Source organism: Bombina bombina, chromosome 7 (genome assembly GCF_027579735.1).
Source record: "Bombina bombina isolate aBomBom1 chromosome 7, aBomBom1.pri, whole genome shotgun sequence".
NCBI lineage: Eukaryota > Metazoa > Chordata > Amphibia > Anura > Bombinatoridae > Bombina > Bombina bombina.
The window spans coordinates 395,126,269-395,150,773 of NC_069505.1; the positions used below are offsets into that span (position 1 = coordinate 395,126,269).

A 24,505-nucleotide genomic window follows, 5' to 3' on the forward strand; every position below is an offset into this window, starting at 1 on the left:
TATCATCTATCTATCTATCTATCTATCTAATCTATCTATCATCTATCTATCTATCTATCATCTATCTATCTATCTATCTATCTATCTATCTATCTATCTATCTATCTATCTATCTATCATCTAATCTGTCCTATATGCAGTACTAGTAATAATGTCGTATTGTACGTTTTTAAATGCTACATGTTTTTAAGAAATAAATCTTAGATGTACACTGATACAAATAGTGTAGCCACGTTAAAAATATGCATCCAACTGAAAAAAAGCATAAAGATACAAATTTCGAATGTCATTATATCTCGATATGTATCAATTTGTTTGTTTCCAGAAGCCTAATAAAGTTTATTGAAACATCGGAGTAAATACAAAATCTTTATTTAAACGTAACACGTTGTTATAAGAGCTGGATTTCAATAAAGATTGTTGAAAAGAAAAGGTTGTGGTTGGTTGTTAGCTGAAAACATCGAGACTGATAGAAGGAACGGGGGGAGGTGAGAGAGGGACGCTGGGGAAAGAATATTAGAGGAGGAGGTGACAGGGGAGTTATTAGGGCAAGCGACAGAAGAGGCATAGGGGACATAATATTATAGGGGAGGTGAGAAACAGGAACTAAGGAATCAAAGGGAATTATAGGGCAACGTGACAGATGTGGATAAGAGAATTGCAGGGGAAGGTAAGAGAGGAAAGACTGATGTACAAGGATTTAAAGGGAAAGTGATGAGGACTGGGCGAAGGAGAAGGGATTATAAGGAAAGTGACAGGGAGGTTGGAAGGACAGAATGTAATTCATGGAGAGAACTACAGTGGAAACGGGGGATAAGAAAGAAAAAGGAATGTGATCTAGTGACACTAACTAAAAGGAAAGGGATTTACAGGGGAGGTGAGACTCAGTAGAAGGAAGAGCATTATGGGGTGTACAGAGACTGGGGGTGGATGGGGGAATTATAGTTTGAGGTTGTACAGGGTCTGGAGGGAGGGGGATAGGGAATTATAGGGCAATGAGTCAGACTGGAGAGAGGAGAGGGAGATATTGGGAAGTGAGAGAGACTTAGGGAAGAAGAGTAAATTATTGGTGGTGGGGGAGGGCAAGGACTATGGAAGGAGAGGGAAATATAAAGGAAGGGCTTGAGGTGGATTTATGAAAGGAGATTATAGGGGGTACATGAGGGGACTAAGGTTGAGTGATTTAAAGGGGAATGGTGAAAAAGGTAGGGAATGGGGTGTAAGGGAATGGTGAGAGAGAAATGTATGGGATGGTGTGAGTTTGTCACTGCAGAAGTGGGGAAGAAATTGTATTGAGCAGGATCTTAGGGGGACTTCTGGGAAGGATAGGGAATCACTAGAAATTATTAGAAACGGGGACTTTGGACTAGAGCATTATATGGTGAGCTGAGAGAATGGGAGGAATTTATAGGCATTGTGGGACAGTAGAGATTAAAGGTGCAGAAAAAAGAGAAATAAAGGGTTAATGAGATGGGAAAAAATAAAGTGATGTTGTAAACTAACATTAAAGGGACATGAAACCCCAAATTTTTCTTTCATGATTCAGATAGAGAATACAGTTTTAAAAAAGGCCCCGATTTACTTCTATTATCAAATTTGCATCATTCTCATGTTATTCTTTGTTAAAGAGATATCCAGATATGTAGCGTGCATTTCTGCAGCACTAAATGATAGGAAATAGTGTTGCCATCTAGTGCTCTTGCTAATGTATAACAACATTGCAAAACGGCTGATCTTATCTACCTGCTTTTCAACAAAGGATAACAGGAAAACAAAGAACATCTGATAATAGAAGTACATTTTTTTTATAATTGTATGTTCTATCTGAATTATGAAAGAGAATTCTTGGGTTTTATGTCCCTTTAAGAGTTTTAATGTGATAAGTTCATGGTTCAGGTGTGGGCGCCTATTTACTCTGAGCTTTTCTTCTGATTCCTCGTTTTCTGGGAATTTCAGTTCTCATATGTGAGGTGATGGCTTCCAGAGGGTCTAATACGGCCATATCACGCAGAAACTACAGGCTGACCTCCGAACCAGAGAAGACAAAGGTCACAGGTAAATACATGAATAGATCTGTCATTAGAATTGACTTAACGGGACATTGCACACTAGATTTTTCTTTGTATATATATTTTTTTATAGATGATCCATTCATATAGCTCTTCTGGGAGTGCTATTTGTAACAATATATAGTTTTGCTTAATTTTTTAATAACATTGTGTTGACCAAGCCCCAAAGTATCAGATGTAGACCCAGGTCTACAGATTCTTTCTGCTATTTGTGTAATCTGTCTTTTTAAATGCAAGGATTGGGGGAGGGGGGGCTGCTCTTTCTGCTTTCCCAGCCCCTTTCACCGGGTGTCCCAGCCTAACATAATAAACAGAGCTAAACTGGGAGCTTCTAAGTAAGTTTTTAAAAGGTTTTATATTTAATTTTTAGATCAGTATCTGTGCATATTCTTCTTTATAGTAGTGTCTATTACATGCAGTTATATGAAAATTAGTGTACACTGTCCCTTTAAAGGACCATTAAAGGGATGAAACCCATCATTTTTCTTTCATGAATATGATAGAGCATGCAATTTTAAACAACTTTTGAATTTACTTCTATTACATTTCCTTCATTCTCTTGGTATCTTTTGTTGAAAAGCAGTGACGTATGCTAAGGAGCCGGCCCATTTCTGGAGCACTATATGGCAGCAGTTTTGCAATAATGTTATCCATTTGCAAGAGCACTAGATGGTAGCACTATTTCCTGCCATATAGTGGTCACAGAATATCCTGGGAACAAAGCAAATTTGATAATAGAAGTCAATTGGAATTTTTTTTTTTTAAATGGTTTGTTCTGTCTGAATCAGAAAAGAAAGTTTCCAATTTACTTCTCAAATTGGCTTCATTCTTTTGTTATCCTTTGCTGAAGGAACACTGGCAGCTTTCTGAACACATCTAGGTAGCCAATAACGAGACAAATGTGTGCAGGCACCAATCAGCAGCTAGCTCCCACCAGTGTAGGATATGTGCATATTCAACAAGGGATACTAAGAGAACAAAGCACATTTGAAAATAGAGGAGAATTGAAACGTTCCTTAAAATTACATGTTGTGTCTGTATTGTGCAAGTTTAATTTTGACTATCCTATCCCTTTAAGTACAGTAGAATCAACAAATGCATAATAAAGACAATAACAGTAAGGGCCCAATAATGTAAAGCTTTTCACTCTGGTAAGATTATCTAAGAAAGTACATTTTAGTTTGAGAGCCGTTTAGCTATGCAGAGTTGTGGATGTGATTTGATAGACATGTATGGACATTGCAATATTATGCTAAAAAAAGTCCTCAACCATTTTGCGTGATTTCTGTTCATGGCATCCTTTAGACTGAATTTCAAACGTATAGTAGATTTTTTTTTTTCTGACACATTTCAAAGTTACTTCCATTTTCCCTGCTTCTTTTAGCACGTGACAGCCATTAGCAATAGCCAATCCCAAACACATATAAGTATATACTGTGAACTCTTGCACATGCTCAGTAGGAGCCAGTGCCACAAAAAGTGTGCATATAAAAAGATTGTGCGCAATTTGTTAATGGAAGTAAATTGGAAAGATTTTTTTTATCTGAATAATAAAAGTTTAACTTTTACGTTAGCGTCCCTTTAAGGCTATATTACTAATTATAGACAGGAACTAACCTAGGGGCCTGTGAGATTCTATAAGAATCTCTCCAGTACTAATTGACCCCTGTTCTAATTCTATAAAGGCAGTTCTTACCTTGAGAACACTGTGTCTTGCAAAAGATCCTACCCTGCTTTTAACCCCTTATACACTGCTGGCTTTTCAGTGGGGCTTGTTTTTTTATAGCATGGCTTTCGCTGTCAGTGGTGAGACTGTGCTATAATTGGAGGCCTGTAGGAGGGAGTTGGAGGTTGTAATAGCTCGGTTTTGCTGCTGGTGTTAAGGGACCCGGGCTATTACAGGCCAAAAAACCCTTAAAGACCAGCGATGTACAGGGTACATTGTTGTTATTAAGGGGTTAAGTATGTGACGATGATGCATACAATACAATAGGACTTTTTTAATTTAATTCCTATAAAATTATATCAAACGAATAAATGACTTATTGAAATAAAATGATGCAGTATAAGTTTAATCTTATTATAGATCGAAATGAAATTGTTCTGCTAAAATCATATTTTATGGAAAAATTAAAATTGGTATTGAAATTGTTTAGAAAAGAAACACTTTAAAGTGCACAGTAGAAATCTTAATATGCCAAACAAAAACACTGTGAAATTTGTATTTATAATACGGAATTTAAAGCATATTATTTTCCCTATTGTACAATTATTTTCCAATCCTCTGCAAGTGGGTGAAGCTGAAATTTATCTACTAGGTCTGTAAACATTTTCCCCTGCAGATCTTGCTATTTTTTGGCAAACTAAAAGGTGGCGAGATTGTGTCAAAATACGCAAACCACTTATTACTCTGAAATAAAATCACATGTATACAAAAACAGAAGCAATTGTAAGGTACTATACACCGAGCTGAAAGCAGAGTTATCAGATTTGTATTGGCCTCAGGATTTTATTTTTAAAGTGCACCCCCTGCTAACTTTACTTTCCCCAGGGAAGTTCCCCTTTCTAGCTAGCTCCATTGCTTTGTATGGAAGACATCTCGCCTCTTTCGCATTGACACCCCCTTTTTTTAATTGAATTGATAAGGACAGCCCCTGCGAGTGACAGTATGGAAAACCACGTCTAGCCCTGTGACGTTCTTAGAATCAGACCCCTAGTTTTTGGACTCTATGGAAGTAATTGGTATAAAGGTGTCAGATATAACTGTGTTGCTAGCAGATATTGTTCTGTCTGTAGTTGGTGACTGCAGGGTCCCAAATAAGTTCATGTGACCACTCAAACACACAGGCTGCAGGAATAATGCACTCTGGTCTTAAAGCAGCACATGCTTCCTAGCAGATATTGTTCTCTGTGCTGGTCTATAGTTAGCAACTAGCAGCAGGTGCCTTATACTAAAGATGAACTAGCAGTTGCTTGATGTTTTTTTGATTACTTTTTAGTGATCATATTACTTTGACCGTAGGGACTTTTATGGAAGCTATGCTTTAGAATATCTGGTCTTCTAACTAAAGCAAAACATAGACTTAATTTCCTCTTACTCAGAGATCAAACACACTGGAATATATTTCTGCAAAGCACAACTTCAGGCTTGGCATAGTGTATCCATTGATGACTGGGATGTATACCCATACACATCAATATGTGATCTACTCACGTTTAGACCATCACACAAACCAATGGTGTCTATAGTCAGACTGGAACCTCTGAGTTGTCTATCAAATTCTCTCCGTACTAGCAACCAGCAAATGGTTAAAAATCCAAATCCATTTTTATTTAAAAAGTGTAATTTATAGACCTGGTAGAAAATTGCATTTATGCAAACCTAAAAGTGCTCTTTGCAGCTGGTTTATCCACCTGCTGAGCTGTATATCAGACAGATGGAATTTATCTGTTAGAAAATCCATGTGAAGTGTCTTCCATAATTTATTTAGTACATTTTTCAAATGTCACCACATTCCAATCCATTAGAATACCTGGGTATCATAAGGTTTTTACATTGGAGTTGCAGCATGTTGAATACACTACTATGTTTCATTGAGATGATTCAACTGTGATATTAGAATCTGTCAGAAAACACTTTTCAAATAGTGTCTTCCATGATTTTTGGATTTTTCTAATTCCAAAGCATTGACCGCTTGAAAATAGTTAATATTTTTGCCTGTTTGACTTTCATTCCGTGTTATTTTGAACAGCATTTTTTTTGCACCTGCTCATTTCATGTTGATTAACTAAATTGTTTCCTGATTTAATAACGCATAAAAACATTTCTGAAATCACAGTTTTAAACTTTGAAACTTGTACACAACTTACATATATAAACAAAAAAAAAGTTAATTTTAGAATTATGCAAAATGATATGAAAGTGTTAATTGCTTACATCATGAACTGATATTAACCCTTCGTGCCAGTACCATAAGGTTAACATGGAAATGAACTTCTGATGTAAACATTATTAGTACAAATGAAATCACGCGATCGTTGATGCGATCACGTGATTTCAAGGCCAAGATTGGATCATGGGGGACTGCCTATGTTGCTTGGCAGGCCCCCAGGCCAATTCTGCAGCTTCCTCCTTTGACAAAGTGAAGAACACTGTATATGGTAGGACGTTCCATGCCGTCCTAACAACGTTAAAACCCAGTGCAAGCGTGAAGGGGTTAATGGTAAAGTAAAAATAAAATAAAAAAATAAAAACCGCATTCAAGCACATTATGCTGCTATTATCAACATTGAATGAAGTAGTCACTGTTTTATTTTCTGCCTCCATGAAGGTTAGTGGCTCATTGATTAGCCTGGGAAGCACCTGTTTGCAGTGTTGACTTATCCCTTAGGCACAGTGCCTAGGGGCCACATTACTTTTAGGGGCCCATGAAAATGTTTTAACCTTTTAAAATCATAAGGAAAAAAAAACTTAAGGTTGAAGAAAATGTTATATTTTTTTCACATCTGTAATCCCTAAACTGATGACAACTTACTGATGAAATGACTTCCCCTGCTGAAGTCCTAAAGCTTGGGGGTGGGGTATCTGTTCACTGACAGTATGGTTCAGCCTCCCTCCTTGCATTCATTTGTCAGTGTCACTGCCTGTCATTTTATACCAGTGCTGTCAGAGCACACAGTACCATAGGTGCAGCCTCAGATCATGGAGTGATGTTTAGGGGCACAAGGGGGTGGGGGTAAGCCAATAGGTACGTGGGGCCCATGGTCCCCCTTTAGCAACGCCATAGGCACCTACTTAATGAGAGCAGGTAGGAAGCCCAGCTCTGTTTACTTCTAGCAATAAGTGTGATACTTACTTTGATTGCATTGATATCATGACAAATATAATCCTTCCTGGCTATAAGGTAATAGATAAATAAACTGATTTTGTCCTCCGGAACCAGTTGTGCAGAGAGTGAGCAGCAGATAATGACCAGGATAGCGTAAAGATAGAATAGTAAAGCAGGTCAGGGCACAGTATATTAGCCAGGAAGTCAGTACTCGGGTAGGATATCTCAGTAGAAGGGTCAGACAGGTAGTGTAAGCCAGAAACTTTTTCATGGTCAAGATTAGGGAAACAGTCCAGGAGCAAGAATGCTTTAGTCTCCATATGAATAACCAAGCACTGAATAGGAGTTTGAGATGACCTTTAACACCTCCCATTCAGGCTTGTAGCTAGGAACAAGGCCAAGGTCACTTCCAGGTAAACGGATATAAAAAGTATTAAGGCTAGCGCACAGGCAAACATTACTTAGTGTGGCCCCCGGCTCTGACAGGAGCTGATCCTCTTTCAATAGCGTGCCTGCCGGCTCCAGCCTTCCCAGCAGTGCACAGGCACCGGGCCTGCAGTAAGTGTAGCACAGCTCCGACATGGCTTGAGAGCCTGACACTGGATTATAGTTGTCATGATACCAACAGAGTCGTATTATACAATGTTTAATATATATATATATATTTTTTTTTTAATGTATTAATTGGTACACAAAGTTAGAAGTGTCTAGGGCCCTGCCTGATTGTTATAATTTTTCTTGCATTTATCTAGATTTTCCTGATATATTGTATATGTGATTTGATTAGTTTTGTTCATTTAAACTGCAAACCTTTTAATGTATTGGGATACAAAGCAAGAAATCGCCTGGGCTACATAATTATGTTTTCACATGAGTGGCTAAAAATGGGGGATTACTGATCTAAAAACACTGAATTTCTTTTTTTGTTTTTTTTTGTTTCAGGGATTGTGAATGAAAAGCTCCTAAACCAGTATTTACAGCGAATATTCCCAGGCTCCGACAGCACTCACCAAGGCGCTGCGTACAGGTACGGTATTACACAATTGTATAGTTAAAGGGATACTAAACCCACATTTCTCTTTAAAGTGATGGTAAAGTCTAGCATCTGTGAAACGCTAGGATTTACCATTGGAGCAAATAAGAGATGGAAACGTCACCTCTCAGCCAAATAGGGAAAATAGCGATCTGTCGGTGGGCTGCCTTAGCATGCTCATAACAGCGATCGCTTGGAACAAATAAAGGAACTTTCATCATGAAGTATGTTATACGTCATGAATGAAAGTCCCCTTTATTTGTTCTAATGGTAAATTCTAGCGTTTCACAAACGCTAGGATTTACCATCACTTTAATGATTCAGATAGAGCATGCAATTTTAAGCAACTTTCTAATTTACTCCTATTATCAAATTTTCGTCTTTCTCTTGGTATCTTTATTTGAAAAGCAGGAATGAAAGCTTAGGAGCCAGCCCATTTTAGGTTCAGCACCTGGGTAGCGTAGCCACCAATCAGCAAGCGCTATCCAGGGTTCTGAACCAAAAATGGGCCAGCTCCTAAGCTTTAAAGGGACACTGTACCCAAATTTTCTCTTTTGTAATTCAGAAAGAGCATGCAATTTTAAGCAACTTTCTAATTTACACCTATTATCAATTTTTCTTCGTTCTCTTGCTATCATTATTTGAAAAATAAGGCATCTAAGCTTTTTTTGGTTTCAGGACTCTGGACAGCACTTTTTTATTGGTGGATGAATTTATCCACCAATCAGCAAGGACAACCCAGGTTGTTCACCAAAAATGGGCCGGCATCTAAACTTACATTCTTGCATTTCAAATAAAGATACCAAGAGAATTAAGAAAATTTGATAAGAGGAGTAAATTAGAAAGTTGCTTAAAATGTCATGCTCTGTCTGAATCACGAAAGACATTTTTTGGGTACAGTGTCCCTTTAATTTATGCTTTTTCAAATAAAGATACCAAGAGAAAGAAGATGATTGGAATAAATTAGAAAGTTGCTTAAAATTACTGCTCTATCTGCATCATAAAAGAAAAAAAATGAATTTAGTGTCCCTTTAACTGTAATGAAGATAATGATATAAAGATATTTATTTTGGCCTTGGTAAGAATGGATATTTCCCCTACACCTTGCACCACTATGGGAACTGGGAGTCCTCTCCTCTGGTGCAAACAATCACCAAACTTCTCAACAAATAACACAAACCCACTGCACCGCATTCAAGTATAAAATACTAATGTTTATATCCAATTTACAAACATGCAAGTTAAAAGGAATGTCTGACCCTGACATATTGTCTCCCTGGTTGTCCTTGTTGACCTTCAATCCATACCAAAATGTTTGTTCTCTCCTGCAGTACATAAACAGGACAATATATGCTTAAAGGGATTGTAAAGGTGACTATTACTGAGTGGATCAGTTTTTTTTTTTTGTGACTGAAATAAACAGGCTGTGTACGACCAATGTACCATGTTGCACGGCACATTGAAAGTAACTGAACTGCGCTCCAGATACTAAACGTGGCCAGAGACACTACTGTACACTGGAACTTCCTGTTAATTAGAATTATCCAGCTAATTGGCACAGCATTAGTGATTCTCAGTGTAATTGGTTCAATGTCAGCTATATTTATGATATAGTTAATAAATATAGATATATTGCCAATAAATGTGTATGTATGTGTGTGTATATATCTATATATATATATATATCTATATATATATATCTATATATATATATATATATATATATATATATATATATATATATATATATATATATATATATATATATATATATATATATATATATATATATATATATATATATATAGAAGCAGCGTGTTGCTAATACATTTATATTACAAAAATGCTTCTATTCAAAACTGAAATGCATCCATGTGGTTTTCAATTTTGGCTGAAATGTCCTTTTAAGGAATTAAAAAATACACAATTCCATGATATTATTTTTTTTTTAATTTTTTAAAGCAGCAGATTTAAATTGTTTATGATTCTGTAGCTTTGTCACTGTAGCTGCTGAGCACATAATGGTTCAGAGCTGTAATGTGATCACAGTTGGGCCCCTTGCAAACATTTTTATTGCTCTGAATAGATCAGGCGCCTTCTCTCACAAGTAGGTAGCAAGTGGAGATGTAATGAGAGCTCAGAGAAATTATGTAGACTGGAGACATGAAATAGCAAATTCATTAACCACTAAGTGACTTGAATTCACAGAAGATGCGTTCAGCACTGTCCAAGGACGCCAGCATCTCATTTCTGCAATACATATGGTGGCCTATGGCAGGCATGACCAACTGTCTGGCCCCAGGGCCACACCCAACCCTCTGCAAAAAGTACAAATGTGTGCAAGAGATTTTGTGGCCAAGGATAAAGTGGCATTAAAAATGTGTCATTTGGGGTGGTCACAATTTGAAATTCTAGAGAAAAGAATAGCAGACAGCAGGTACCCTGCAGCCTTACTTAAAGGGACACTGAACCCAAATTTTTTCCTCATGATTTAGATAGAGCATGCAATTTTAAGCAACTTTCAAATTTGCTTCTATTATCATTTTTTCTTCATTCTCGTGGTATCTTTATTTGAAAAAGCAGGAATGTAAGCTTACGAGAAGGCCCATCTTTTGTAAGTGCAGCCACCAATCGGCAAGCGCTATCCAGGGTGCTGAACCAAAAATGGTCCAGCTCGTAAGCTTACATCCCTGCTTTTTCCAATAAAGATACCAAGAGAACAAAGAAAAATTGATAATAGGCGTAAAATAGAAAGTTGCTTAGAATTGCATGCTCTATCTGAATCATGAGAAAAAAAAATTGAGTTCAGTATCCCTTTAATTCTGTCCTTGTGCTACTGGAACTTTGTAGGAAATATATTAATATTTGTGTACCATCAATGCTCACATTTGTTAGACTGTTCTAATTAGCTGCTGTCTCTATTTCAAGATAGTGTGTCAGTGACCCAATCATACACAAAAAGGAAAATAAAAAATAAAGTTTTTGAGAAGTAAAGTTGTCAGCGTTACAGAATTTTGCAGTGCTATACAAATAAATGATGTTAATAATAATCACCTATGATTGTCCTATTACCCAGCTCTGTAACTAGCACTAAAACAAATCAGTGTGAAGTAAAACATTTCTTTTGCCACCCCGATCTATAGATTTTTCTGCTCCTAAAAGTCATCAGAATGTTACTGTGCTGAATTTATAAACATAAGACTGATGGTCTGTGGTCTAATCTGCTTGTTATTTAGGGAAGGTCAGTAGAAATGTATTAAAAGCACAGCCCTCAACTGACTCCTTAGACTGGAGCTTGCCAATTCCCCTACCAAAAATAGTTTTTATCATTAACCTGGAGAGGTCCTGAAGGGCATTTTACATTGTGACAAGTGCACGTTGTAACGGTTCTCAGCTGCCACAGACAAAAATATCCTTAAAGGACCAGTAAATACATTAGATTTGCATAATCAACAAATGCACAATAAAAGGACAATGCAATAGCACTTAGTCTGAGCTTCAAAAGAGTAGTAGAGTTTGTTCTAATAAATTGCAAAGTTATGTCTATTTCCATTCCCACTGCATCATGTGACAACCATCAGCCAATCACAAATCCATATACTGTACGTATATTCTGTGAATTCTTGCACATGCTCAGTAGAAACTGGTGACCTAAAATCTGTAAATATAAAAAACTGTGCACATGGTATTAATGGAAGTAAATTGGAAAGTTGTTTAACCCCTTAACGACCAGCGTCATACCATGTACGTCGCTGCAGTCCTGAGCTTCTCTCTGCCGAATCTCGCTCAAAATAGCGAGTTGGGCACTGCAGAAATAGATTTGCAGAGTTACCGATGCAGAGAGGGCCACTCTGGCCCTCTCTGCATCGGACAGCGGTGGTGCCGATCGTTGGTGGGTGGGAGCGTAAGGAGGGAGGCGGGTTGGCGGCCCTTTGCTGGAGGGGGCAGGAGGAGGGAGGGACCGCTACACCACCTTACACAGAAGGGGAAAAAAAAAGAGCAGAGAAGTGAGGGAAAGGAGGGAGGAAGGGCAATGAGGGGGATCATATGTGGGATCCATTGAGGGAAAGGGATCTGGGAGGGGGGCAGCTACACTACAGGGAAAAAAAAAGGTTAATGTTTTTTTTTTAAATTGTATTTTTATAAATTGAGGCAAACTGGGTACTGACAGACATCTGCCAGTACCTAAGATGGCAGCAAATAGGTAGAGGGGGAGGGTTAGAGAGCTGTTGGGGAAAAAAACTTTTATTTTAGTACTTAAATGGACAGTCAAGTCCAAAAAAAACTTTCATGATTCAAATAGGGCATGAAATTTTAAACAGCTTTCCAATTTACTTTTGTCACCAATTTTGCTTTGTTCACCTGGTATTCTTAGTTGAAAGCTAAACCTAGGAGGTTCATATGCTAATTTATTAGACCTTGAAGGCCGACTGTAATCTGAATGCATTTTGACAGTTTTTCACCCCTTAAGGGAGTTAGTTCATGTGTTTCATATAGATAGCACTGTGCTCATGCACGTGAAGTTACCTAGGAGTGAGCACTGATTGGCTAAAATGCAAGTCTGTCAAAAGAACTGAAATAAGGGGGCAGTTTGTAGAGGCATTAGATACAAGGTAATTACAGAGGTAAAACCTGTATTATTATAACTGTGTTCGTTATGCAAAACTGGGGAATGGGTAATAAAGGGATTATCTATCTTTTAAACAACAAAAATTCTGGTGTTGACTGTCCCTTTTAAGATGAGGGTGACAATTGTGGGTTTGGGGAGGGAAGAGAGCTGTTTGAGAGGGGTCAGGGAGGGATCAGGGGGTGGAATGTGTCAGGTGGGAGGCTGATCTCTACTTCAAAGCTAAAATTAACCCTACAAGCTACCTAATTAACCCCTTCACTGCTGGGCATAATACACGTGTGGTGCACAGCTGCGTTTAGCGGCCTTCTAATTACCAAAAAGCAACGCCAAAGCCATATAAGTCTGCTATTTCTGAACAAAGGGGATCCCAGAGAAGCATTTACAACCATTTGTGCCATAATTGCACTGTTTGTGAATAATTTCAGTGAGAAACCTAAAATTGTGAAAAAGTTAACAATTTCTTTTTATTTGATCGCATTTGGCGGTGAAATGGTGACATGAAATATACCAAAATGGGCCTAGATCAATACTTTGGGTTGACTACTAAAAATATATATATATATATATATATATATATAGTTTTGATAGGTAAATATAAAAAAGGCTATTTCTGTTTAAATGTAGTGATGGCAAAAATGCTAAAAATGCTCTGGTCCTTTGGGGAAGTTTTTATCTAGGGGTTAAAATTGCTGCTCTATCTGAATCATGAAAGTTTATTTTGACTTGGTGTCCCTTTAAAGGAATATGAAACCCAAAAATGTTATTTTGTGATTCAGACAGTGCATAACATTTTTAAAAAGTTTCCAATTTACTTTTATTATCAAATTTGCTTTGTTCTCAGGATATTCTGCGTTAGAGACACCTAGGTAGGCATCTGGTGCACTACATGACAGTAAATAGCACTGCCATATAATGATCTTGCAAATAGATAAACATTCTTGCAAAACTGCTGCCATATAGTGTTCCAGACACGTGCACGCTCCTGAGCTTACATCCCTGCTTTTCAACAAAAGATGCCAAGAAAATAAAGAAAAAAAATAATAGAAGTAAAGTAGAACGTTTTTTTAAAATCGCTTGGTCTATCTGCATCATGTTAGAATTTTTTTGGTTTCACGTCCGTTTGTTGTCTAAGTCAGCAACAAAAAACTGTTGGGTTTCATATCCCTTTAATATGGTGGCATTACCAGTCTCAGTGTTAAATCCTGCGCCCCTTTCAGGGTGGTTGGCAGTCACTTGTTCTTCAGCGTGTCTAAAAATAATCCCGTTTGTGCTTTAATCCTCGTCTTGGGTTTCAGCACAGCTTGATCTTGCAACCCATAAAGCACAGGGATATATTTATATATAACTTTCCGTGTTGGGACAGTTAAGGTAAATGAACCCTTCTGCTGACCGAGGAGCAGGACATGGCATTGTAGCGCTGTTTGTTACTTCTATTATTTAATTTACTTTATTCTCTTGTTATCCTTTATTGAAGGAGCAGCAATGCACTACTGGGAGAAAGAAGAGTATAATTGCAGCCACAATTTAGCAGCTTCTAAGCCTACCTAGGTATACTTTTCAACAAAGGATACAAAGAGATTAAAACGAATTAGATAATGGAAATACATTGGAAAGTTGTTTAAAATAACACGCTCTATCTGAATCATGAAAGGGAAAATAAATGGGTTTCATGTCTCTTTAAAGGGATAGGAAACCCCCAAAATTTCTTGAGTTTGTTTTGTTCTCTTGATATTGTTTGTTGAAGAGATACCTATATAGGTGTCTGGAGAAGTACATGGCAGGAAATAATGCTGCCATCTAGTGCTCTTGCATATGGATTACATTCTTGCAAAACTGCTGCCATATAATCCTGCAGTCACGTGCACACTCCTCAGCCTGAAGCAAATGAGATAATAGAAGTAAATAAAAAAAGTTGTTTATAATCTTAATCATGAAAGAAAAAAATGTGTTTTATGTGAGGCATGAACACCTCAGTGACCTATCCTAATATTTATCCATGTCATACAGCCGGCATGCCTCCCTACTGCAACTACATGACATTAAAGGGACAGTCTAGGCCAAAATAAACTTTCATGATTCAGATAGGGCATGTAATTTTAAACAATTTTCCAATTTACTTTTATCACCAATTTTGCTTTGTTCTCTTGGTATTCTTAGTTGAAAGCTTAACCTAGGAGTTTCGTATGCTAATTTCTTAGACCTTGAAGGCCACCTCTTTTCAGAATGCATTTTAACAGTTTTTCACCACTAGAGGGTGTTAGTTCACGTATTTCATATAGATAACACTGTGCTCGTGCACGTGAAGTTATCTGGGAGCAGGCACTGATTGGCTAAACTGCAAGTCTGTCAAAAGAACTGAAATAAAGGGGCAGTTTGCAGAGGCTTAGATACAAGGTAATCACATAGGTTAAAAGTATATTAATATAACTGTGTTGGTTATGCAAAACTGGGGAATGGGTAATAAAGGGATTATCTATCTTTTAAAACAATAAAAATTCTGGTGTAGACTGTCCCTTTTAAGCTACCTCACACCTTCCGTCTCCTCATCCTTCAACCTGTAGATTGTAAGCTTATCAGAACAGGCCCTTCTCCCATATTAAAGGGACGTAAAACACTAAATAAATTCTAGATATAATGTGATATTCAAAGGGAAGATTAGCCTGAGAATAATATGCCAATGTAGTTTTTCAAATTATATTCACTGACTAAATATTGAATCAATAAGTGTACAATTTTAGTCTCCATAAAGTAATGGGTGCTGCCATGTTTTCACCTAGGTTTCCTTTATCTTATATCCTCTGCTGACGCCAATTAGAGATATATAAATTAATGATCAAACAATGGCTGTTTAGAATGTAGTAGGGTTAGGCATATGAAGTATACCTAGAAAGCCTGCAATTTTCAGATTAAATTATTGGCAATAAATAATGTTTTTTTTTTTTTTGCTAAATGTGATTAAAATATTTGATATCACAATCTCACTATGGCAAATGTCCCTTTTTAATTTAGTTTTTTTGAGTTCGTGTTATGTATCTATATCTTTTTTTTTTCTTTTACCACAAATCCCAACGTTACAGAATTTGGTGGAGCTTTACAAATAAATGTTAATAATATCCCCCCAAAAGGGACAGTCACCCAAAAAAGAAACTGCTCTAATTTATCCTATATTATGTTTTAAAATAGGACCTTATTCACTGTCATCTTGTATTAATTATGCAATAAAGCACGGGTTTGAGAGTATGCTATGTTCAATATTTGTAGTATTCTGGTGTATGTTGGTAGTCATGGCTGCTTCTCTGGTGTAATGTAGGACAGTGGCCTTTGAGCTTGAAGTCTGGCGTATCAGGTAATAGTAAACTTGTCTATTTTAACTTGGGACAGGTTCCTCAGTGAACTTTAGATGTGTGTGTGTATAATTGTGTCGGTACCTTGGTTAGATTGTACCTGAGTTTATTGTTGGTTAGTAGTCTCAGTGAAGGTAACATTTGATGTCATAGTACTGTGATCTCTGGGGATTTGTTCTGTACCATGGGGCTGATTTATAAGGTTCTTGTGTGGTGCATCATAGGATAAGATGTCAGTAAGCTTTCTTGTGTGGTGCATCATGTTATAAGACCTAATTGAGCTAGCCTGATGCATCTTGTGATAGGACCTGAGTGAGCTAGCCTGATGCATCATGTGATGGGACCTGAGTGAGCTAGCCTGATGCATCATGTGATGGGACCTGAGTGAGCTAGCCTGATGCATCATGTGATGGGACCTCAGAGTGCTTCTTGCATGGTGTGTCATGGTCACAAGGACCTCAGTGAGCTTGTATCCTGGTGCATTAGGGTCACAGGGGCTAATTTGAGCTTGTATCCTGGTTAATATTTATTACAGAGGCTTTAGTGAGCTTGTACCCTGGTGTATTATGGTCACAGGGACTAATTTGAGCTTGTATCCTGGTTAATATTTATTACAGAGGCTTTAGTGAGCTTGTACCCTGGTGTATTATGGTCACAAGGGCCTCAGTGAGCTTGTATCCTGGTATATTATGGTCACAGGTGCTTTATTGAGCTTGAGCTTGTACCCTAGTGAATTATGGTCACAAGGGCTTCAGTGAAGTTGTATCCTGGTATATTATGGTCACAGGTGCTTTATTGAGCTTGTACCCTAGTGTATTATGGTAACAAGTGCTTCAGTGAGCTTGTATCCTGGTGCATTATGGTCACAGGGGCTTATTTGAGTTTGTATCCTGGTGTATATTTGTTACAGTGGCTTTAGTGAGCTTGTATCCTGGTGCATTATGGTCACAGGGGCTTATTTGAGCTTGTATCCTGGTGTATATTTGTTACAGTGGCTTTAGTGAGCTTGTATCCTGGTGCATTATGGTCACAGGGGCTTTAGTGAGCTTGTACCCTAGTGTATTATGGTCACAAGGGCTTCAGTGAGCTTGTATCCTGGTGCATTATGGTCACAGGGGCTTTAGTGAGCTTGTACCCTAGTGTATTATGGTCACAAGGACTTCAGTGAGTTTGTGTCCTGGTATATTATGGTTACAGGTGCTTCAGTGAGTTTCTAGCCTGGTGCATTATAAGAGAGGGCTTCAGTGAGCTTTACTGTTTAGTCAGGACCAAACTAATATACTACAGGAAAGTTCCACCCTGTGAAAGGCACATGTTGGGCAGAGGCTGCTGCTAGGGTGGTAACTAAGGGGTGTGCATGACTAATATTTTTACTATTGACTAGTCGGCCCCACCCCCTCTTGCCAGAAAATGGGTATTAAATGCGAAATATTTTTAATGTAATTGTAATATGTAATGTTCTCTTTTAATTTATTTTTAAAACCTAGTCAACAACCCCAATAAGTTTTAGGTTAAAAATTAGGCTAGATCTACTTTTACTCAGGAGACCTTCAGATTCATGCGAGTTCATGCCTTTTTAGGGCAGAAGAGCTGCAAGCATGTCAAGTTGTCTTTTATATGAAATAACAAGTTATGGTAACGTAGGACTCAGTAGTTAGTACTGTCCATGCGTCAGTTGTAATTGCAGCCTTCTCGGCTTTTGCCAAGGCGGACAGAACTAGCCGAATCTACATGCATTTTTTCAAGCCGAGTTGTAATTGTTTTTCGTGCAGGGACAGTGTATTCGGGCTTGACATATTTCATTAACTCCCGAAAACCTTCTCCTTCAACAAAACTAATAGGAAGCATGTCGTTTGCTTACATATTAGCTATCAGAGTCAACGTTGTTTCATCACGCACAGTGTCACATTGCTGTTGTCTTACTGTAAAAGCTGCAATGGATGTTTGTTGCTGTCCTTTTTGCCAAGTGAAACAATTTGCAATCAGTAGTAGGCTACAGGCTTTTTTTGACTGTTAAAATATAGCGTAATTTAATATATCATTAATCGCCTAATGCCGTACTAGTCAAACAATGCAATACTTATCGACTAATCTATTAGATGACTAGTCTGTCTCAGCCCTAGTGGTAACTAGCCATAGAAAAAACTATTACGCTATTGTTCATTCCCTGGTTGAGCGTTTCTCTCTTTTTGTGTATTTAGTGAGCTTCTAGCCTGGTGTTTCATGGGATTAACTCGTGAGTTTGCCCCATTAATATTCCAATAATTTGCTAAATCCATTCATAATTTGTTTAATTTATTTTTATGACATTATAAAAACTCCTCATTAATGAGATCACCTCACCCTGCAACCTCGGATTTTAGTGCTCTACTGTATTTTTCTAGCTCTGCTCTTCATATTCATCATGTTCAATAGTCACATTTATATATAAAATTTCAATATATATATATATATATATATATATATATATATATATATATATATATATATATATATATATATATATATATATATATATATATATCTATATATAATTTTATTTTTACAGGAAACCTGTCACATTTCAGAACTTGGAAGAACGTTTGGAGCGGTTATTGTCTGCGGAGACAAGTCCTGAAGACACTGCTGGTGAGGGGTCTCGTAATACAAAAGTTTTCACTCTGTTTCAGAGAAGCAATGAAACATACCTTTATCTTATGCAGTTCTTCATTATAGTACTCACACATGCAGATGAAATCTGCATCCCATCCTGCTCCCCCCCACCACTACAGGATGATCCAGAAGTGACCTATGACCCTTGTCCTACACATTATAGGGACAGCAAACTCAAATTTTTATTCACTCATACACAGTGGGGGGAAAATACACTTTCATTAATGACATTTTTCCTCTAATTTTAAATCAGCACATATAGTTTTTCCTCTCAATCCTAGAGAGGCTTGAGTGCATTCTGTGGAATCCAGAACCTTGAATATTCTACATGCGTCACAGTGATTGTTTTATATGTATAGGAGCTTATGTAGATCTGCCTCTAATTGGCTGCAGCAGAGGAGATAAGATAAATAACACTTCAGAAGCTTCACAAGACATGTGTCCCCAGACTGCAAAGCAATGCAAGTTTTGCTAACAAAATGACAGTGTTAAATGTATTTGCAACTAATTTCTGATGCATGCATAAATGACTTATATGTCCCTTTTAAGGTAATGACCTTGTTTCTGTCTCAGACCAGGCTGTTGAAGGACGTCTGGGGCCGTCCAGCGTGGTATTGGATCACACAAGTGGCTTTGAGGGCTTGTTATTAGTTGATGACGATCTTCTAGGGGTGAGTATATTTAAAGGGACATTAAACACTTTGAGATGGTAATATAAAATGATAAACCATTTTATATATATATATATATATATATATATATATATATATATATATATATATATATATATATATATATGTGCTACAATAGTTCATTATTTATTTTGTCCCCTTTTCCTGTAATTCCATTCTGAAATTGTGAGCTTTCAGTTTCTGTTAGAAATGGAAGTGCAGAACACTGTTATATTCCACACAGCCATTGGCTGCACACTCTAGTGACCTATTTATAACTGTCCCTAATTGGCCACAGCAGAGAAGGTAACCTAAGTTACAACATGGCAGCTCCCATTGATTTATAGACACTAAAAATTTATACTTGTTTTGTAACTATTTTAAAAACTAATGAGACTTTAAAAAATACATCTACATGTTGTTCTTCTCAGACTAATCTTTTCTTTGGATGCATCATTCTATTTAGCATTTATTTAGTGTTTAATGTCCTTTTAAAGGGACACTAAATTTAAAATTAAACTTTCATGTTTCAGATAGAGCAGCAGTTTTTAATAGACTTTCCAATTTACTTTCATTATCAAATTGTGCACATTGTCTTTTTATAGGCACCAGCTGCTACTGAGCTCATGCAAGACATACATTGCATGTGTATTTGAGTCTGTTATTGGCTAATGGCTGTCACGTGATGCATGGGCAGCAAATTGAAGTTAATTTTGAAAATTTTCAGGAAAAAAATCTACTGCTCATTTAAAGTTCAGACCTATTGTATTGTCTTTTTAAGATGTACTTGTTTATGCAATTCTACTGTATGTAATGATCCTTTAAAGGGACATTAAACTGCTGTGCACAACTACAAAATAATAGTTACTGCTCACTATGTTATTACATTTCCTCCTGTTCCTGCAGCTCTTTACAAACCAGTTCTCCTGTTCTAATAGCTTAAAGGTGCCATATACTGAAGCTCCGCCTCTTTGTAATGGGGCTGCCATCTTGTATCTCAGGTATTCTCACAGCCTGTGACAGAAACTTTTAAAACAGGAGAATGGATTTGTAAAGAGCTGCAAGATCAAGTGTCACGAATACCAGACAGCTAAGTCTACCCCCCTACGGCCTCACCCCTGTTGTTTCTCAGTGGTTTTGGGCTCCTCAGATCAACCACAATCCCTGGAATCTTTTTTTTTTTTTTGCTTGTCTTGTGAAGAGCTGGTGTATGACCAGGAAAACCCTCCTAGGCTGGCCGGGCTCCTGGAACTCCAGGTCGGCCGCCTCACAACGGACACCCACCTAACTCCTCTCAGGCTGTCCAGGCTCCTGGAACTCCCAGTCAGCAACCATGTGCCCCAGAGCTCCGCTCTTTTGGGGATTAGTAGCCCCTAGGGAGGACAAGAGGTGGGGGTATTACCGGAGGGGAGCTCCTATGGGAACCGGGGGTTTTGGACACCCCTATCCCCATAACTGAAACTGACTGTAACTCCGGTCCCCAGAAACGAATCATGCTGATTTTTGGATTGTGGCATCTGGGGACCGAGAGCTTTAAAATGACACCCTGGAAGTGCCGTCTGGTGGCAAATGTGACGGATACCCCGGCTACCCCAACTGGGTAGCTCTGCCAAAGGGGTCCTGCTTCCTCCTTGCCGACTGCAGCTATGTAGCTGGCAAGTGACCACAGCCTGTAGCCACCCCTGATGCCTGACAGCACCAGTACTCAGGGTCTCACCCTGTGGCAGACTCCAGCTACCCCGACTAGGTAGCTCTGTCAGAGGGTCCTTCCTCTGCCTGGAACAGGCTGCTATGTAGCCCAGGAAAAGTGATTCTAGCAGGCGCCCACCCAAATAACTAGACAGCCTAGCATTCAGGTTTAACAGGAACTGATTTTATTGAGCAAAACACATATCTTTTATACACACACTAATCTTGATAAGAACAGAAGACAATGCCACAGTTTTCCTGCCATTCCCGCCCCTCCAGATTGACCGGTGCCTCCATAGCAACCCTAGTCCCACAGAATCCCAGGACACAGTGGTGACGGTTTTGGGGTGATCCCCTTGGAGCGGCGGCACTTCCAGGGTGTCATTTTAAAGCCAGATGCCACAGTCCAAAAATCATCATGATTCGTTTCTGGGGACCGGAGTTACAGTCCGTTGAAGTTATGGGGTTAGGGGTGTCCAAAACCCCCGGTTCCCAAAGGAGCTCCCCTCCGGTAATGCCCCCACCACTTGTCCTCCCTAGGGGCTTCTAATCCCCAAAAGAGCGGAGCTCTGGGGCACATGGTTGCTGGAGCGACCAGGGGTAAAGTTAGCAGGTGTCCTGCTGTCCTGTGGCCGACCGGAAGTTCCAGGAGCCTGGACAGCCTGAGAGTGGTTAGGCGGGTGTCCGTTGTGAGGCGGCCGACCGGGAGTTCCAGGAGCACAGCCAGCCTAGAAGGGTTTTCCTGGTCATACAAGACAAGCAAACAAAAGCTTCCAGGGATTGTGGTTGCTATGAGGAGCCCAAAACCACTGAGAAACAGCAGAGGTAAGGCCGTAGTGGGGTGGGGGGTAGACTTAGCTGTCTGGTATCCGTGACACAAGAGGAAATGTAATAACATGGTGAGTAGTTAGTATTATTTTGTAGTTGTGCACAGCAGTTTAATGTCCCTTTAAGGCAGTGTTTCCCAAACCCAGTCCTCAAGACCTTTACTCAGGCCAGATATTCATTATATCTTAACTAGAGCACAGGTGAACTAATCGGCTGATGGGTGAGAGCAGGTTAGTAACCATGGTTACTGATCAGCTGATGCTCTAGTTAAGATGTAATGAATATCTGGCCTGAGTAAGGGTCTTGAGGACTGGGTGTGAGAAACACTGCCTTTAAGGCATAGGGCACCTAACTGGTTCACCTAGATCTCACTTTGTACCCACATCACAGAAGGTGAGAGTCTGTGGTTCCTACTTACAGACTTTTTTTCTTGCAGGTTATAGGACACAGCAATTTCAGTTCCATAAGAGCTACCACCTGCGTGTTCAAAGGTGAGAATGCAGTTACCTCTATGGGCGGGTGCTCACGGAGACAGATTCAGCATTGGCACTAGGGCCTTACACCTCTATTAGTATAGTAGAGAACTAGACGTGACTTCTGCTTAGTTTAAAGATATGTGCTGAAGAAAAAAAAAATTGTCTATGGGACACGCGTGGTTAAAGGGGCCTGCAAGTTAAAATTAAGCTTTTATGGGTCAGACAGGACATGCAATTTTTAGAAACTTTTTCAATTTACTTCTAATATCATATTTTCTTTGTTCTCATGGTATCTTGAAAAGCATACCTAGGTAGGCTCTGAAGCAGAAATACACTATTGGGAGCTAGCTGGTGATTACACATATACAGTGGATATAAAAATGTCAGGTTTCTGTGATGTAAAAAAATGAGACAAAGATAAATAATTTCAGAACCTTTTCCACCTTTAATGTGACCTATAAACTGTACAACTCAATTGAAAAACAAACTGAAATCTTTAAGGTGGAGGGAAGTAAACAAAAAACCTAAAATAATATGGTTGCATAAGTGTGCACACCCTCTTATAACTGGGGATGTAGCTGTGTTCAGAATTAACCAATCACATTCAAAACCATGTTAAATAAGAGTCATCACACACCTGCCATAATTTAAAGTGCCTCTGATTAACCCCAAATAAAGTTCAGCTGTTCTAGTTGGTCTTTCCTGACATTTTGTTAGTCGCATCCTACAGCAAAAGCCATGGTTCACAGAGAGCTTCCAAAGCATCAGAGGAATCTCATTGTTAAAAGGTATCAGTCAGGAGAAGGGTACAAAAGAATTTCCAAGGCATTAGATATACCATGGAACACAGTGAAGACAGTCATTATCAAGTGGAGAACATATGGCACAACAGTGACATTACCAAGAACTGGATGTCCCTCCAAAATTGATGAAAAGACGAGAAGAAAACTGGTCTGGGAGGCTGCCAAGAGGCCTACAGCAACATTAAAGGAGCTGCAGGAATATCTGGCAAGTACTGGCTGTGTGGTACATGTGACAACAATCTCCCGTGTTCTTCATATGTTTGGGCTTTGGGGTAGACGGCAAGACGGAAGCCTTTTCTTATGAAGAAAAACATCCAAGCCCAGCTAAATTGAGCAACAACACATCTGAAGTCTCCCAAAAGCATGTGAGAAAAGGTGTTCTGGTCTGATGAAACCAAGGTTGAACTTTTTGGCAATAATTCCAAAAGATATGTTTGGCGCAAAAACAACACTGCATATCACCAAAAGAACACCATACCCACAGTGAAGCATGGTGGTGGCAGCATCATGCTTTGGGGCTGTTTTTCTTCAGCTGGAACTGGGTCCTTATTCAAGGTAGAGGGAATTATGAACAGTTCCAAATACCAGTCAATATTGGCACCAAACCTTCAGGCTTCTGCTAGAAAGCTGAACATGAAGAGGAACTTCATCTTTCATTATGACATTGACCCAAAGCATACATCTAAATCGACAAAGGAATGGCTTCACCAGAAGAAGATTAAAGTTTTGGAATTGCCCAGTCAGAGCCCAGACCTGAATCCAATCGAAAAGCTGTGGGGTGATCTGAAGAGGGCTGTGCACAGGAGATGCCCTCGCAATCTGACAGATTTGGAGTGTTTTTGCAAAGAAGAGTGGGCAAATATTGCCAAGTCAAAAAGTGCCATGCTGAAAAACTCATACCCCAAAAGACTGAGTGCTGTAATAAAATCAAAAGTTGCTTCAACAAAGTATTAGTTTAAGTCTGTGCACACTTATGCAACCATATTATTTTATTTGTACTTCCCTTCACCTAAAAGATTTCAGTTTATCTAATGATTTTTCTACAAAATTCACCATTTTTGTTGATAAATAATGTGATTGACCCTACTGTTAAATGCAAGCAGTGTAATTATAAAATGCTCTAACACTTTGTATGTTCCTATAAGCAACATACTTTTAAACATTTATGTGAAACAATAAGTAAATATTTGTGTATATCTCATATTGCTGTATTGATGCTCATTGGCTGATTGGAGCAGCTCTCACTGCTGTTGGTAGTGACAGACAAACTTCCACAAACTTGAAATCAAAAAGTTGAGACAGTTGTTGGTGGAATAGCTGTTTATGGCTATATAGTTAAAGTAATAGAGAACAGTTTACTTCTTGATATTCTTGTCATGCACAAAATAGAATGACTTTCATCTATACACACACATCCAGAGGTGGAAAAATATTGTCACATTTTAAATGGGGTTTAACCCCTTAATGACCACAGCACTTTT

The 24,505-nt window shown here is 38.5% G+C and overlaps 1 protein-coding gene across 1 annotated transcript in view; it reads left to right on the top strand.

Annotated features, from left to right (window-relative positions):
* Positions 1-683: 683 nt before the first annotated feature.
* RNF123 (ring finger protein 123) overlaps positions 684-24,505 on the top strand; it is a gene marked incomplete in the record, with an annotated part of 302,310 nt that continues 278,488 nt past the window's right edge. Inside the window, 6 exon segments of the mRNA XM_053721137.1 lie at positions 684-877; positions 1,957-2,055; positions 7,841-7,925; positions 18,454-18,533; positions 19,131-19,228; positions 22,182-22,236. Coding sequence (XP_053577112.1) covers positions 715-877; positions 1,957-2,055; positions 7,841-7,925; positions 18,454-18,533; positions 19,131-19,228; positions 22,182-22,236 — 580 coding nt within the window.